The 15,984-nt window shown below is 32.2% G+C and overlaps 1 protein-coding gene and 1 long non-coding RNA gene across 2 annotated transcripts; one reads left to right on the top strand and one right to left on the bottom strand.

The window, feature by feature from the left end:
* Positions 1 to 5,613: 5,613 nt before the first annotated feature.
* Positions 5,614 to 15,710, bottom strand: LOC131636941 (uncharacterized). The gene is made up of 5 exons (XR_009294222.1): positions 15,519 to 15,710; positions 15,390 to 15,434; positions 14,930 to 15,005; positions 7,175 to 7,289; positions 5,614 to 5,891 (listed from the first exon to the last, which is right to left on the bottom strand). It is a non-coding gene; the product is annotated as an uncharacterized LOC131636941 (long non-coding RNA).
* On the top strand, positions 11,131 to 11,872 carry LOC131636940 (zinc finger protein ZAT9-like). The gene has a single exon (XM_058907520.1). It carries the CDS (start codon positions 11,161 to 11,163, stop codon positions 11,695 to 11,697), a length of 537 nt encoding a protein of 178 aa, XP_058763503.1. The 5' UTR covers positions 11,131 to 11,160; the 3' UTR covers positions 11,698 to 11,872.
* Positions 15,711 to 15,984: the final 274 nt, after the last annotated feature.

Genomic DNA, 15,984 nt, shown 5'->3' with positions numbered 1-15,984 from the left:
CCTCGTTGGCACCTAAGGGCACTGTTAGTTCCGCTCGATCGCATCATAGATCGTCACTTATGCAAGAGCGCGAACGTTAACTCCGCCCAACTAAAAAACACAAAAACAAACAGAAAATCGTGAGCCGAGCTACGGTAACTCTGATTCCTAAAAAAGGATACGTAGGCAGCGGGGTAGGGCCCGTGCGAGTACAATTCTTTATTTTCCCCTACATTTTGCATTCATTCGCATATAGACATAGATATAGTACACACCCTTTAGATAGAAACAAACATAGGTGGATACCATCGAGTACGATGGGCGTGAGGGGTGCTAATACCTTCTCCTCGCGTAACCGACTCCCGTACCTTGATTCTCTGGTCGCAAGACCCTGTTCCTTTCTTTGCTAGGTTTTCTAATATTCCTTTTCCTTATGGGATAAATATATTAGTGGCGACTCTGTTCATTTTTCGCGAGCGTGCGACAAAGAACAGACAAAAATCTTCACATTCTAAAGAATTGATTCAGGTTGACAAAACTAAACCAGCAAAGAACCTGATCCTCCTTCAAACCTTCTAAAGAGACGCTTCTGGGGTTGGTGTCCCTCGTAGAACCTACATCTGCTGATGAAGCGCTTCTGGACACATAGTGGATTCAGGCAATGCAAAAAGAACTCAATTAATTATAAGTTAATTATATGTGGGATCTTATGCCTAGACCCAAAGGGACTCATGTGATTGGAACCAAGTGGATTTTCATGAATAACCTCAACGAAAAAGGAGAAGTGGACAGAAACAAGGCTCGACTGGTTGCACAAGGCTATAGTCAGCAAAAAGGAATTGACTACACAGAAACCTTTGCACTAGTTTCTAGGTTAGAGTATATTTGTCTCTTAATTTCGTTTGTTGTTAATCATAATATAATCTTGTATCAGATGGATGTTAAGAATGCATTTCTAAATGGCTACACAACAGAGGAAGTGTATGTACACCAATCTCCTCGTTTTGAAAATCATAAAAACCCATATTTCATTTTTAAACTCGATAAATTATTGTATGGTCTGAAACAAGCTCCCAGAGCTTGGTATGAAAGATTAAGTAATTTTCTTTTAGAAAATAATTTCACCATAGGAAAGGTTGATACCACCTTGTTATGCAAGCCCTTCAAAAATGACATTATGGTAGTTCAAATATATATTGATGATATTATATTTGGTTATGATAATGTCACTTTGTGCAAGGAATTTTCTAAATCTATACAGGATAAATTTGAGATGAGTCTGGTGGGAGAACTCAAGTTCTTTATGGGAATCCAAATCAATCAAGGCCCAGAAGAGACTTTTGTTAACCAGAGCAAGTACACCAAGGAACTTCTGAAGAAGTTTAACTTGTCAAAATATAAGACGGCAAAGACCCTTATGCACCCTACATACATTCTAGAGAAAGACGAGGTAAGCGGTAAGGTTGATCAGAAGTTGTACAAAGGTATGATAGGTTCTCTATTATATTTGTCTTCTTCTAGACTTGACATTTTATTCATTGTTTGCTTATGTGCTCGCTTCCAATCAGATCCTAGATAATCTCACTTAGCAGTTGTTAAGAGGATTTTTAGGTATCTTAAAGGTACTACTAACCTTGATTTGTGTTATAGAAAATCAAATGAATACAAGTTAGTAGGTTATTGTGATGCTGCTTATGCTGGAGACAGACTAGAGAAAAAAAACATTTCTGGAAGCTGTCTGTTTCTGGGAGATAATTTAATCTCAAGGTATAGTAAGAGGCAATCAACAATAGCTCTCTCAACTGTAGAAGTTGAGTATATTTCTGCTTCTGGATGTAGCACTCAGATTCTTTGAATGAAAAGTCAGCTAGAAGACTTCCAGATATGTGAGAGTAACATTCCTATATTATGTGATAACACTTCTGCAATTTGTTTATCAAAGAATCCCATTTTACATTCTAGGGATAAACATTGAGATTAAACATCACTTTATACGAGACTATGTTCAGAAGAGAATCTTATCTTTAAAATTCATAGATACAGAACATCAATGTTCTGATATCTTTACAAAACCCTTTGCTGAAGATAAATTCATTTTCATTCTAAAGAACATGAACATGGTGTCTTGTCCAGAATGAAAAAGATGCAATCCCATAATTTTCACCTTCTCATAATGAGAAAATGAGACTCTGAGGTATTTTATTTTGTTCTCTTCTGGAATGTGAGGCTTATGAAGAGTGAAATTCTCATGTATCAGAAACGTCCTAGGACAGAGTCGTTTCTTTTGAAAAACTTCTCTCCTCTAGAAATTAAAGAGTTTACTTCATTAATGAGTTGTCATGATAGTGAAAGGTTAGTGATTCAAAGAAATACAATTTTCTTTTCTTGAAGCCCTCCTAACACTTTCCAATGGTTTTCTTTTCATTTAACAAAAAACTAAAAAAAAAAGTATTTTTTAATAGGTTAAATGCATTCTGAGATAACATTTAAGGAAATTAATTAAATATTTCTTTTTTTTAGGTTATTAATATACTAAATGGATATTTTGCCTTTAACTTTAAAGGGGAATCTTAAATAAAAAGTAATTGTAATTTATTAATGTATTATTTTTTATTTCTTAACCATATTACTAATAATACTTTCCATTGATTTTCTTTTCATTTTAAAAAAAAACAAAAAAATATATATTTTTAATAAGTTAAATGCATTTTGAAGATAAAATTTAAGGGAATTAATTAAATATTTCTTTTTTTAGTTATTAATATACTATGTCTGCATCGTTATAGTGCGTCGTTATAGTGATTTTACTAAGAGAATATTTTATATTATTTATTTTTATCTGCAAATATATATTTAAGTATGTTGGCCACTAAATTAATGAAAAAATAAAAAAATTATTAATATATTTTTTTATTTTCTATTTTCAAATAAATATATTGATAAATTTAATGGTTGTTGAAAATATATTTAAAAGGATAAGTCATTGATGTATTATTTTTCATTTCTTTAAAATCATAGTAATATTTAAATTTAATTACAATTTTGGCTCCTCTATTTTATTTTATTTACGAAATTGATCTCTCTATTTTAAATTTAAACAATTTTAATCCTCCTATTTAAAATTTAAATATTTAATATTTTTGGCCTCCATACTTTAAATTTAAATATTTTTTGTCCTCTCCATCATACTTTTGCACGTAAAATTAACGATTCTTTCAATTTTCAAATGACAAGTTATTTGTAAAACATGACAAATCATTGTATATAAATCTATTATTAGCTTTGTCGATAAAAATATAAATTAAAAAACAAAAAATCTCATTGATTTACTATGAAAAACATGAGAAAAGGATTAAAACTATTTGAATTTAAAATAGACGGATCAAAATAGTTTGAAATTTAAAATAGGGGATTAATTTCGTGAATCAAACAAAATCGGAAAACTAAAAATGTAATTTAGCCTAATATTTATTATTTAATAATGAAGAGTATTATTAATGCTTGCTAAATTAATATTAAAAAAATATTTAAATATTAAATATTTGTAAGATGTTAATGCATTACTCTTTATTTCTTTTTCTTTTTAACCATAGTAATATTATAAATTGTTTTTGGATTTATTTTCAAAAAGAAAAATAATATTATATAACTATTAACAAATTTAATACTAATCAAAAGACACTATTTTAAAAAATTAATTAAATTATAAAAATATTTATAAGTTATAAATGTGCTTTTCTTTATTATAGCATACTATATTTTTTTGGTCAAATACTTTTTTCTCTTTTCAAAATCTAGATGTGTCTATTTTACAACAAAATCATTTCATCAGAGAGACATTTCATTTCTCAAAAAAAGTCTGGAATTTATTCTCCTAACACATTTTAGATTATAATATCCAAAATTTCAAGCGGGAAAACAAATTTGAGTGTCACATTTCATGTATAGAACTTTACATGATCATAGCATCATTTTTTTTTAAAAGCCTACAAAAATCTTCTTTCATTCTCACTCAAGATTTGTACTTCAAAAACCTTTCTTATATAATTTGACATCAAAATGAGAAAAAAAAATCGGAATTTCATGTAATGTACATATATTACGATAGGGATGTCAACTTGCATGGGGATTTCTGAGGGGATTATCTGCTTGGAGCACCGGAGTTGGAGAATTTTTTCCACGAGAGCGGGGATGGAGGGAAAAGTTCTCTCGATGAAATTTTGGGGCGGGGATTGGGAAAGTACCCTCCGCCTCGTGGATTCCATGACTCCGACTATATTATTTAATTTTTATATTTTATATATTATATAATTATAAAAGTTTTCACAAAAAATATTAATGTATTAGAAAATGAAGAGTCATTAGTAGAACATTTTATTTTTATGTTTTATTGTATAATGTATTGTTTCACTACCCAAGTACCTAACTTTAAAAAGTGCTTCTAACACACACCGTCTCCTCCTTTTCTTTTCTCAATTAATTTTGTCTCCTCCATTCATCATCTTCTCCGTTCTTTCCGTCATCACAACAACCACTCTCTTTTATTCATTATGCTTATGATGATTACTCTTCAAATATATGATAATAACGAAATACTTGTGTCATGGTTTTGATTAAAAAGTATAGAAATTTTTTTAAGATTCAATCTTTGTGGATATCCGTGGGGATCTATAGGGATGGGGAGAAATATTCTCCCGTGACGGAGATCGGGAATGGAGATGGGGAATAAATTTGGGGACGGGGCAGGGAGCGGGGAAGCATCATCCGAGCATTCCCTGCCTCGTTTGAGATCATCTAGTTTTTAGCTTAAATATGTATGTTGCATCCAGGTTTTGAAATCCGGATTTTGTCACACTAAGTTTGGAAATTGAAATCCATACTATTCTGATATTGAATTTTAATTGTCTTATGTTATGATTGGTTGTAGTTATGGTTCACCCTGATGATGTCCATGAAGTTGTCTATAAGACTACTGAATCTATGGATGTTAAATTGGGTGATGTCCATGTAGATGTTGGAAAATAATTTACAAATAAACATGAGTTTGCTAAGCGTGAACATAATCAGGAGGTCTGCTTTTGGTTCTGATAAAAGACAAACATTTATGACGATGAGATGTGAAATAAATGGAAAGTATAAAACACTTATCCAGAAGTTGAAAAGCGATAACACTAAAACGAAGAAATGTGAGTGTCATTTTAAATTGCACGAGTACCTCAAGACAAATAATATATGGACATTTAAAGTGATTTGTGGTATACATAATCATAATTTGTGATACAATTTAGTCAATCACCCCATTGTATTTCGTCTGAATTTTGAAGAGAATAAACTTGTCTCTAACATAACATTTAACATGCTTCAACCCAAAAATGTACTTTCAAATGTGAAAAAGAAAATAATCGAAAGTGCCACAAATATTAGACAAGTGTACTGTAACACCCTTCTAACCCACAAGGAATATTCTCAATATAATACGGATTAAATCAAAATACAATCACCAAACAAGGGTGTCACATTGTCATAAAAACTACACAAATAATAGTCCTGCTCCGTAACACGGGTTCTCAACATTTATTTGAAACTAAATTTCATTTATCGTCGTAACGTAAATCAGATTATCTTGCAACGAAATTCACAATTTAAAACATCCTTGGTACTCTTCATAACACATCAATTAAACCTCATGGTTCATGAATTATAACTCAAAACATCAACATCCAAAATTCTTTGAAAGGTAATTCATCAAAATGCAAACCAAATTCAAATATTCAAAGTGAACATAATAGTTCTAGAACATAACGACCCTGTCCCTGATGTTACGTATCAGAGCAAGACTCCCTTCAATATAAACAACGGTAAAAGGACGCTATGAAGCTATCCCCTAACTTCAACGAACTACTCTTGAGTACCTACGTGAAGGCAATATTCAAACAGAAAGGGTGAGTATTTCATAATCAATATATAAGACATAAGGAATAGACATAGTAGTTGTATACCAATACTCAATCACATACATACCGATACGACATATTCATCATATACACATACTTACTCACACTTGCACATCATTACTTATATACAACATCATCTTATGACTCAATCACAATTATCACTTACGTTGTTCACATCACAAACAAGCCAATATCATCAATTCACACAATATCACAAAAATGTGATGCAACAACAATGGACTCATGCATGTGTTACCAATACTTCACTGATGACTCAGTCATCGTTCTCCAAAGATCCCCACCATAGGATTGACTCTCGCTTGGAGCCGGAGCACATCAACAAATTGCACTTAATCCGCACAATGAGATTTTAGGGTCGTCACTGGACCAATGGTCCTACAACATCACTGGATTTATCGTTCTACAAATATGTTATGAATGCATGATGCTAAACGTCATGAAATCAACGACCACGACTAGTCAAAATGACATCATCATTTATTTATTCACCAAATTCATATCATTATACAAACACACAAACTTCACAACATCCTGATCAACTCAGCACACAACATCAATTAATTATGTTATCAATCAACACAACAACTTTCACCACAATCAAGTATAGAACATAAGAATTCACATCATCAAGTTACATACAAAATGCCTTCTAAACCTACCCAAACGTGCACAGTAAATTCCAGAAAATTCTCAGAAATTAGAATAAATATTTTTCGAAAATAAAAAATTTTGTCTCACGAACTCGCGCTAAGCGCAATACCTACTGACTTGACCCTTTTTTTTATTTTCAAGAGCGCGCTAAGCGGGCTCCACTGCGCTAAGTGGACTATGCGATTCTGCAAAATATCCATGTACGACCTGCATCATACCAGACCCAAACTTTTATCCAAAAACTGTTTTTAATCATGATTTTCCTGCGATTTAAAGTCTATTAACCTAGTTCTAACATGAATTAATTATCTTAAAACACCAATTTACAAACATTCATCATACCTCCAATAATCTTCATCAAACGTTAAACCTTCAAAACAATGGTGGATTTAAATCTAAATTGTGTTATTAATCACCAATACAACAATCATCATCATACAACATGTTAACCATATAATTAAACAAACTATCATCATAGATCATCAATTTCATCAAGAACAGCACAAAACCCCAACATACAATTATCAACCCCTTAAACCAAACATATTACTCATGATAACCCCCCTTACCTTAGATTATTAGTCGAACTGATTCCCTTTTCGAATTTCTACAATTGATCTTCTCCTTCCCCTCTTCTTGCCCTAGCTCGATCTTGTCGCAAAAGTTTAGCCTTTTCCCTGCACACTGAAGCAAGTCGGTTCACTCGACCATGTCCGTCAGTTTTTTTTTATAATCAAACAAAAAAAGGCATAAAATCAAAGGGGGAAAACAATGCATTAGCAAACAAAATTAAAAAAACATAATAAGCAAACAAAATTAAAAAACTTAATAAAAAACAGAGAAATCTGAATTCCGTTTTCTGTATAATGGGTCGGGACTTCAAAATCCGAACTAAAACATACTAGAGCAAAATTTATTCATACACGTACCCTAACCCTCAAATGCCCCCAAATTCATTTCAAATCTTATTAGGATCAAAGAAACTATACACATATGTATTGGATGCATTTTAATGAAACATAGTTATAACCTACTAAGAGAATGCATGTATCATAAATTTAAAAAAAAAAGAAAAAAAGAGATGAATATGCCTAGCTTAGATGAAGAGGAGTAGAAATTGACGAAGATCCTACAAATGGATGGCAAAGAATATGGAAATACGGGGAAAAGTACTTGAATGAAAACATCCGAATTTTGAGATCCTTCAAGTTGAATCCTTATTTTAAAATCCCAACTCTTTTTTACTTGGATTTGGCCGTGATTTTGAAGTTGGGTTTGTTGTGGTGTGTAGGGATGCATCCAAATTTCAAAATCCATACATTTTATACTTGTATATGACATGTGTTTTGATGCATCCGAATTCCAAAATATGAATTTTGAAAATTTTACAAAATATTTGTCATGATAAATAAGTAAGGCATAGAGTATAGTGTACTAAACAATCCCCACAAATTGAGTAACCATTTGCAGTATACATTGGTGTATATTGTATTATACTTTATTAGATAATTTTAGTTTTTGTTTATTCTTTTAAGAAAATTTCTCAACCTACCTCATGGATCTCTTAAACACCACACGAAATTCCATTTTTGCCCCTAGCTTCCGTAGATGCACATCCGAAAGCACCCCATATTTTGAAAAAATTTGATTCCTTCGGTAGATGCATCTACGAAAGCGTATAAAACATAATGAATCTTGGGATTTTCCCAATTAATTGGGAAAATCTCAAGTTCCGTAGATGCATCTACGAAACACTCTATTGTCAGACCCTATCAAACTTTTCCGTAGATGTAACTACGGAAGATTTTTCCCAATTAATTGAGAATTTAGGATTTTCTCAATTAATCAAACCCATCAAACCTTTCCGTAGATGTAACTACGGAAGATTTTTCCCAATTAATTGAAAATTTGAGATTTTCTCAATTAATTTATAATTTAATTGGAGATTTTCTCAATTAATTGAAAAAATCCCAAATTAATTGAGTTTGATGACGTCTACGTAATCGTTAAAACATCATGAAAGTTAGGATTTTCCCAATTAATTTGGAAAATCAAAAATTAAGTTACAAATTAATTAATTGGGAAAATTCCAAATTAATTTCTCAATTAATTGGGAAAATCTCAAATTAATTAAGTTCATGAAATCTTCCATAAATGCATCTACGAAACATTCTGATTTTCTCAATTAATACGTTCCACTATGTTTTAAGGGGTTTCGTAGATGCATTTACGAAAAAAAACCAATTTTTTATTAAAAATGGTACTTCCGGAGATGCATCTACGAAAGCACGAAGACAATTTTGTCAATTCAGTGGTGCGCCTAATGTCTATGGGGTGGGGTGAAAATTTTTCTTCTTTTAATACATTTTATGAATTTTTAGTTTTTTTTATTCTTTTAGTATATTTTTTGAAAGTTGTTGCTAGTAGGATCTTTTGATGCAACACTCATTACTTCAACCGATCAAACCCCATTTCCCATATTCCCATAAATAAATCTGAAAAGTTTTGAACACCAATAGTTCAAACAAAAAAACCCTAGCTTTTAATATTATGAAACACACCATAAGGATGTTAAAACATAAGTATTGATAAATCTCTCACAAATAAGGTTAAAATTCAAATACGCATGTAATCTAGAGTTACGAGTAAGCTTTCATTATTTCAGTTTAGTCACGGTTTAATCGTGAAGAACATGTAACAAAACTCTATTTAATTACAGTTTAATTGTAATAAATTTTGAGTCATGTGTTGGAGTTCATCTTGCACGCCGTTATCATTGGCTCTGATTTTATTTATAAGGGAAAAATTCAAAGAAACCTTAACATTCTTTTCCCTCTGAAACAGCAAATTTTCAAAGAAATGAAAGTAAATTATTTGACAATCATAGAAAATTTTCAATTTTCATTGATATTTTGTGATTCTAACTATGGTTTTAAATTGTAGTCTGCAACTGCAATTGCATCCGCAATATTGCGAATGCGGTTGTCTCTACATCCGCATAGACCAAAATTGCGGAGTGATTTTAAAATCACGCCTCCGACTGTATTAGGAACCACATTAGGCAATTTCAATCATGTTTCTTCAAGTACTTTTGTCAAAAATCAAAATATTAGAATCCTAAAACTCAATTTACTTATTAAGCAATGAAAATCTTAATATTAAGTGTTTTTCAACTTGTATTTCAAACTTTTCCTTTTAAGAATTCACACCGCAACGGCCGCAATGTGCATCGCAACAACTGCAATGACCGCAATCTCAACACCCACAACCGCATCCGCAACCACAATTTAAAACCATGGCTCCAACTATTGTGTCACTATGTGAATCTAAAATTTTCAAACTTGGAACAATCACTAAAGTTTTTTATTCAATCCGACATTAATGACTCTTTAGTCCAGTTAGAGATCTGCACTGTGTCAACCATCAGATTGTGAAACAATTTATTCAAAACAAAAGAAAAAACATACATCAAAATGGAAATCAGGATACTAGCTTAAAATATTTGCTGACACATGAAATTGAAAATAATAAGAGGGCAAAAATAGAAAGAGAGTGATATGCGATATATAAATACACATGCAATCATTAAGACATGATCAAATAGAGAAAATGCATACTATATGGAATGCATGCTATAAAATGCGCACATTTCTTCTACTTGGATAAAAATAGAGGCCACATAATCAAGGAGATCCACTTCAAATAAGTTTGCCAAAACTATTCCGGCTTTAGAAATATTCATCATGGAATCAATGGTAAAAGATAAACATGAATAATCCAAGTTAAACAGAAACAATTTTTTTTTACTATATAGCAAAGACTATTTTTCTTTCATTTTATCCTTGAAATATAATGCTCATTATCATTATTAAATTTAATGTGTAGTGTATATGCCTGGAACTTGACAAACACAAGTATAGTGTATATGCCTGGAACTTGACAAACACAAATTCTTATCCAGTGAAATAATGGACATGTGCAGTATCAATTTAAACAGAATTAAAATAGAGGGAAAAAAGTAGATGAAATATTGAAATGAATTGACCAATGTTTCTAGTTAAAATTTGTAGCTTTTTTAGTAACCTGCCAAATGCCAATAAAAATAGCGGTATCGCTATATAACTCTTCATAGTTTATTTATTTTATACTTTTCAGAAAAATATATAAAAAATGCAAAACCGAATCTTAAAAAATTTAATTATACTTTCCTTGAATAACCTCATTAAGTTAAAAATTCATAGTAAATAAAAAAAAAAACTCAAATGCTGAATAGGGTGATGGCAGGCCATCATATCCTACCTTTATAACGGCCTTTTCAGATTTTGTTCCATTTGTATAAGGAAGGCTTTTTATTGTAAATATATAATAATGTTAAAGATGCAATGTATATAGATGTGATGTATCTACCCCCGTAATTTCCGACGTGGAAAGTGTTAGACACACAAAGCGGATTGGTCAAGGATTGCAAATTTTCTCTATATAAATTGGAATTCAACAAACACACAGCCACAATAAACGAGTGAGGAAGTATACGAACTTCCGGTTTTCTGCAACTATGGAGAAGAACAACGGCAAAGTCTGTTGGATTTGTGATAAGTGGTTCTCCAATGGGAAAGCCATTGGAGGCCACATGAGATCTCACTACGGCAAATTGCCAATGCCTCCAGCCAATTCAACAGATTTAACCCAGCATCCGATTTCTGCTTCCTCACTGACTTGCTATCCAGAAAAAAACCAAACAGAGAATGTTCGACCTATGAAACGTGACTTCTCTGCCATCTCTGCAAACTCAAACAGAGGAGACGGATCTGCACCCTACCCACAAAACCCAACCCGCAAGAGATCCAAATGCCACCGCCAACTTCATACAGTGGCCGATAGACAAGCAGCTGACGCTCTTTGTTTGTTGTCCGAAGGGGAGCCAAAGAGCGGTGGAGGAGAGTCGCTTGCTCAAGCTGACTCTCAAACCAGGTTCAAGTGCGATAGGTGCGGAAAAATGTTCCAATCTTACCAAGCTCTTGGTGGGCACAAAGCAAACCATAGCAAAACTAAGAATCTGGACCTAGGTGATGGATACCCACACTCGTGTTGAATAAGTCCCCGGTGATGATCCCTTAATAAGTCTCACAAAGTAATTGTGAAGATAGGAAACTGCACACTTAATTTTTCATTATGTACACAGTCTTCGGCTGTGTTCAGTTCTGAATGTTAAGAACAATGTTGCTTTCAATCATTTTAAGTTTTAATAAATCGAAATTGTGGGTTTATATTTATGTAAGAGAGATATTTGTTTTGATTTCCATTTAAGTATTTTCGTTAGTAGTTTATATCTTCTTTGTCTGTAGATTCATGTTGTCTAGTGCTATCAATTGCAGATCACAGAAAATAGCAGTTTGCTCAAACTTCGTTATGCAACAGTGCTATAGCGCCGCTTTAGTCACTATTTGACAACATTTTATACTAAATTGCAAGTTGCTTAACAATAGTGATTAGATCAAATAAAGCTACACTACAGCGCTGATATTTAACAAAGACCAAAATAATCATATTTTCTTTTGTTTGCACATGTGTGATTTTAGATCAAACTTCATCAGCTTGTACTCTGTTTTTGAATGTTGGTTAAAATATTTGAAGCCTAGGATGACTGGCTCGGATGTTAGAAACTCTCTAATTTTCACAAGGTTTGTACTTATGATCAGTGTTATTAAATCGAAGCCATGGCATCATAATAACGAATGGCACGGCAGAATTTTCGACAACCGTGTTAGGCAATTTGTGAAGGGATGACCACTATTGCAGCGCCATAAGTCACAATGGTGCGTTTATACAGTGGTTTTGGCCTTCCGCCGACAACAATACCGCTTATGAAATATTACTCCCCACACTAGGGTGTAGACCAATCAAGATTCTCTAAAATCTATGACGTGCCGTATCCGATATGTACTGATACGCCGATATGCTCCGATACGCCACCAATACATATCAAAGGAGTATCGGAATTTTTTAATTTAAAAAATAAAATATTACGATACGTACCATGAATCAATCTTCCTCATCCTTAATTCTTCTTTTCTCAACTTTAATTACCTTATCACTTTCATTTTTTCTATTACAAGAATCAAACTTTTTCTTTAATTACTTTTCTCTCAACTTTAACTATTTTTTCTTTTTCTCACAATTCCTTACAAATTATTATCAAATTTTGCAAATTCAATTGATTTTTGTTCGAGAATCATTTAACTAATATTTAATTTTAATTTTTTTATATACGTTATGTTCAACGTATCGTATCCTAGATTTTTCAATTACTAATGTATCTCCGTATCGGATACGTATTGGTTTAGACTAATGGACCCATATTTTATATAACGTAGCAACACACATCATATATAACTCGTTGAACAACAAAAGTAAAAGTTCTTCGTTATTATAACCTTGTGGAAGCATTGATATAATTACAAGTGTTGTCTGTGTATTTCGTATTTTGATACAAAAACATCAAATTTCTTGGAATCGAGGAAGAAAAGTTTTGTTTAACTTTGGGTTGAACCTTATGAAAGGTTCGGTGCAAAGCTGCTATGCAGATGCTCTCATATGGGCTATCTTGGAGAGAAACTAAGCCTTGATAAAAAATAAATAATAGAAATAATAATAATAATAATTAATAATTAATCCTCTTTAAAAATAAACTTTTTATCCTTACCATTGTTCTTTAAATATTCTGTTTTTATTTTCATATGATTATTCATATATATTTTTATATATATAATTATTCATATAATTATCCCGCTATCCCATTTTTAGAGTCAGCCGCTCTGCTCTGCTATCCGAGATTAATAACTCTAGTTAGATGTAAGAAATACCTTAGAAACCATGACCAGACAAATGAGGTATCAGATCTATCGCCAAAGGTATTAGATATTCCCCTGTGATTCCAAAAATAACAAAACAGGGATTTGTGTGCAAAAGTGTAGCACCCTCTAATGGGGCCTAGGTAACTGAAAAAAGATGCGGCAGAAACTGTAAAGATGGAAACTGGCTTAAATAATAAAACGGGGAAAAACGGAAAAAAAAAACCCAAGCGGTTTTGAAGGCTGAATGGAATCACATAACAGTATAGCGCCACTAATTGACAACAGTGCATACTACCTAAATTGAAAATTATGACATACGGACAGAGCAGAATGAAACAGCATATTACGCTCGGTTCTCTTTGGTTCCACCTTTTGAAGTGAAATCAAAATGCATTACTTCTTGATTTTTTTGTCGAATTTATTTTGTTTTGTTCAAAATTGTCTATAAAATGCTAACTAAGGTTACATTAAATTTGGCTAGTTGCTCTAATTACTATAGGTTAACTGATACTATACCACGTATAGTTATCCTATTTACTACAATCTGTGCGCTTCCGTTGCTATTATATAAAAGTAGAACACAAAAGGCCCCTCTAGGACAAAAATGTGAGATGCTAATTCACAATAATCTTCGTTCATGCCTAACTCAACTTTTAGTAGCTAGAGTTTCATTCTTTGATCAAAGATCGAAAGGGAGTTTTGAGATTAAGTTAGGGTTTCATCTTTTAATGTCGGAGATAAGTAAATTGGGAGAGAAGGAACTATGGAAGAAACAACGCCTTACACGGCAAAGATGAGTATCTTGCCAAATGTGAATCCTAAATGATTCTTAAAGCTCCGCATGTGCATCTCCGTGAATATATTAAGTCAAACTTCTTAACCTAAAGACCAACTTAACTGATGAAGTCATCTTTTAGAGACCACTCTAGTGATTTCTGTCTTCTAGGGACATATTTGACCAGTTCCTTATCTTTCAAGGACCAAAATAATCATTAGCATTATTCTTTAACATTGCCGCACTATTATGTATACGTCTAATATTATCTCTAAATAGTACTTTTCGATTCTTTTATACAAACCTTGGACACAAGAACGCTCTACACACTCAATAGCACGTCATCGATTCATTTACAACTCTTCTCATATCATGCCAATTATCCATCCATTTATGAAGCTCAAAAACTTCCATTTTATTTCACATTAACACATTAGTTAGCAACATGCCAATTACCAAGCCAGCAATAAGAAATCCAAAACAAATATATAACTATCTCATCAGTCTTCTACCCTAGGGTTGAGCATGTATGATAATATAATGCAGCATATATTATTCTACTGGTCACTTTAAGCAATCAAAACGATTGTTATTACGAAACGTATTGACCAAGTTAATATATTAATATTTACAAACTAAACACGCATACAGCAGATAAAATCAAGATAAAAAACACGAACCAAACAAATACTCACCTTTAGCAAAGTGTGGCCTTACTTTGATGTGCAATAGTAATAATTGAAATAGAGATCTCATTTGCAAATTTCTCATCTGCAATTAATTGCGATGCATAGTCGTCAAAACAAAATAAATTCAGCTTAATATAGTACATGTATGTATATTTACTCAAACAATATAAAACATTCTTAGAATGCATCATTGTTGTCAATCAAAGAACGACGAAAACAGCATGTTGTTCAAATTTCTAGCGCGGTTAATTGACAACACTTTATATTAGACATAAATAGCATATCGCACAACAAAAGTGATTTATTTAAATTCCACTACGATATTGTGCCGCCATAGTTGTGCACCGAGACACATCGACACTGATAATAATTATAAATAATTAATTAATTAAACGTAATTACAAATATCGATATCAGACAAGTGTCGGTGCTACATATTTTCATCTGAATCGAAGAGGAATGTTACCAGTGAATCAGGAACTCTTGAATTCCAATAAAATCTTTCAGTTATCTACAAAAGAGAAGAAAGAAAGGATTAACAAAATGAGATTTGAATCGCATAAAGAAATAAATAGTAATAGTAAGTTTCTATAACCTATCAATCTCAGAATCGCGGTGCGGGGTTGAGATCTGATCAGCGGCGACGACTTCTGCAGGGGCGGCTATGGCGGCCGTAAATCGCGCCGAAATCCATCTTCGGGCGTGCCACGGAAGGAGGGAGGGAAAGAGAAATCTGTTAAGGATACCCCTACGCTTGGGGTTGTATATTATCTATCTACTTTTATTTTCCTGGAATTTTATTTTCCTCGAAAATAAATCTACTAGTTTTTTTTTTCTAAATAAATTAACATTTTAAGTTTTGATACACATTTTTAAAAACGGTTTTTTTTCTTCGGTTAAATATTGTTTTTAGTTTTTATAAAATTATTAAAATAACTTTTAGTCCGTATAAAAATAAATATTGACTTTTATATGGACCAACAACATATTTAATTTTTTTTTTTTTAATTTTAGAATCCGTTTGGTTGGAGATTCTTCTGGGAGTGAATATTTAAATTATC

The sequence above is a fragment of the Vicia villosa genome, unplaced genomic scaffold (genome assembly GCF_029867415.1).
Source record: "Vicia villosa cultivar HV-30 ecotype Madison, WI unplaced genomic scaffold, Vvil1.0 ctg.001863F_1_1, whole genome shotgun sequence".
Lineage (NCBI taxonomy): Eukaryota > Viridiplantae > Streptophyta > Magnoliopsida > Fabales > Fabaceae > Vicia > Vicia villosa.
This window is presented reverse-complemented; position numbering and strand designations above follow the sequence as displayed.

Excerpts from the sequence above, each read along its gene's own strand:
- LOC131636940 (XM_058907520.1), top strand. The coding sequence starts at position 11,161 with ATGGAGAAGAACAACGGCAAAGTCTGTTGGATTTGTGATAAGTGGTTC.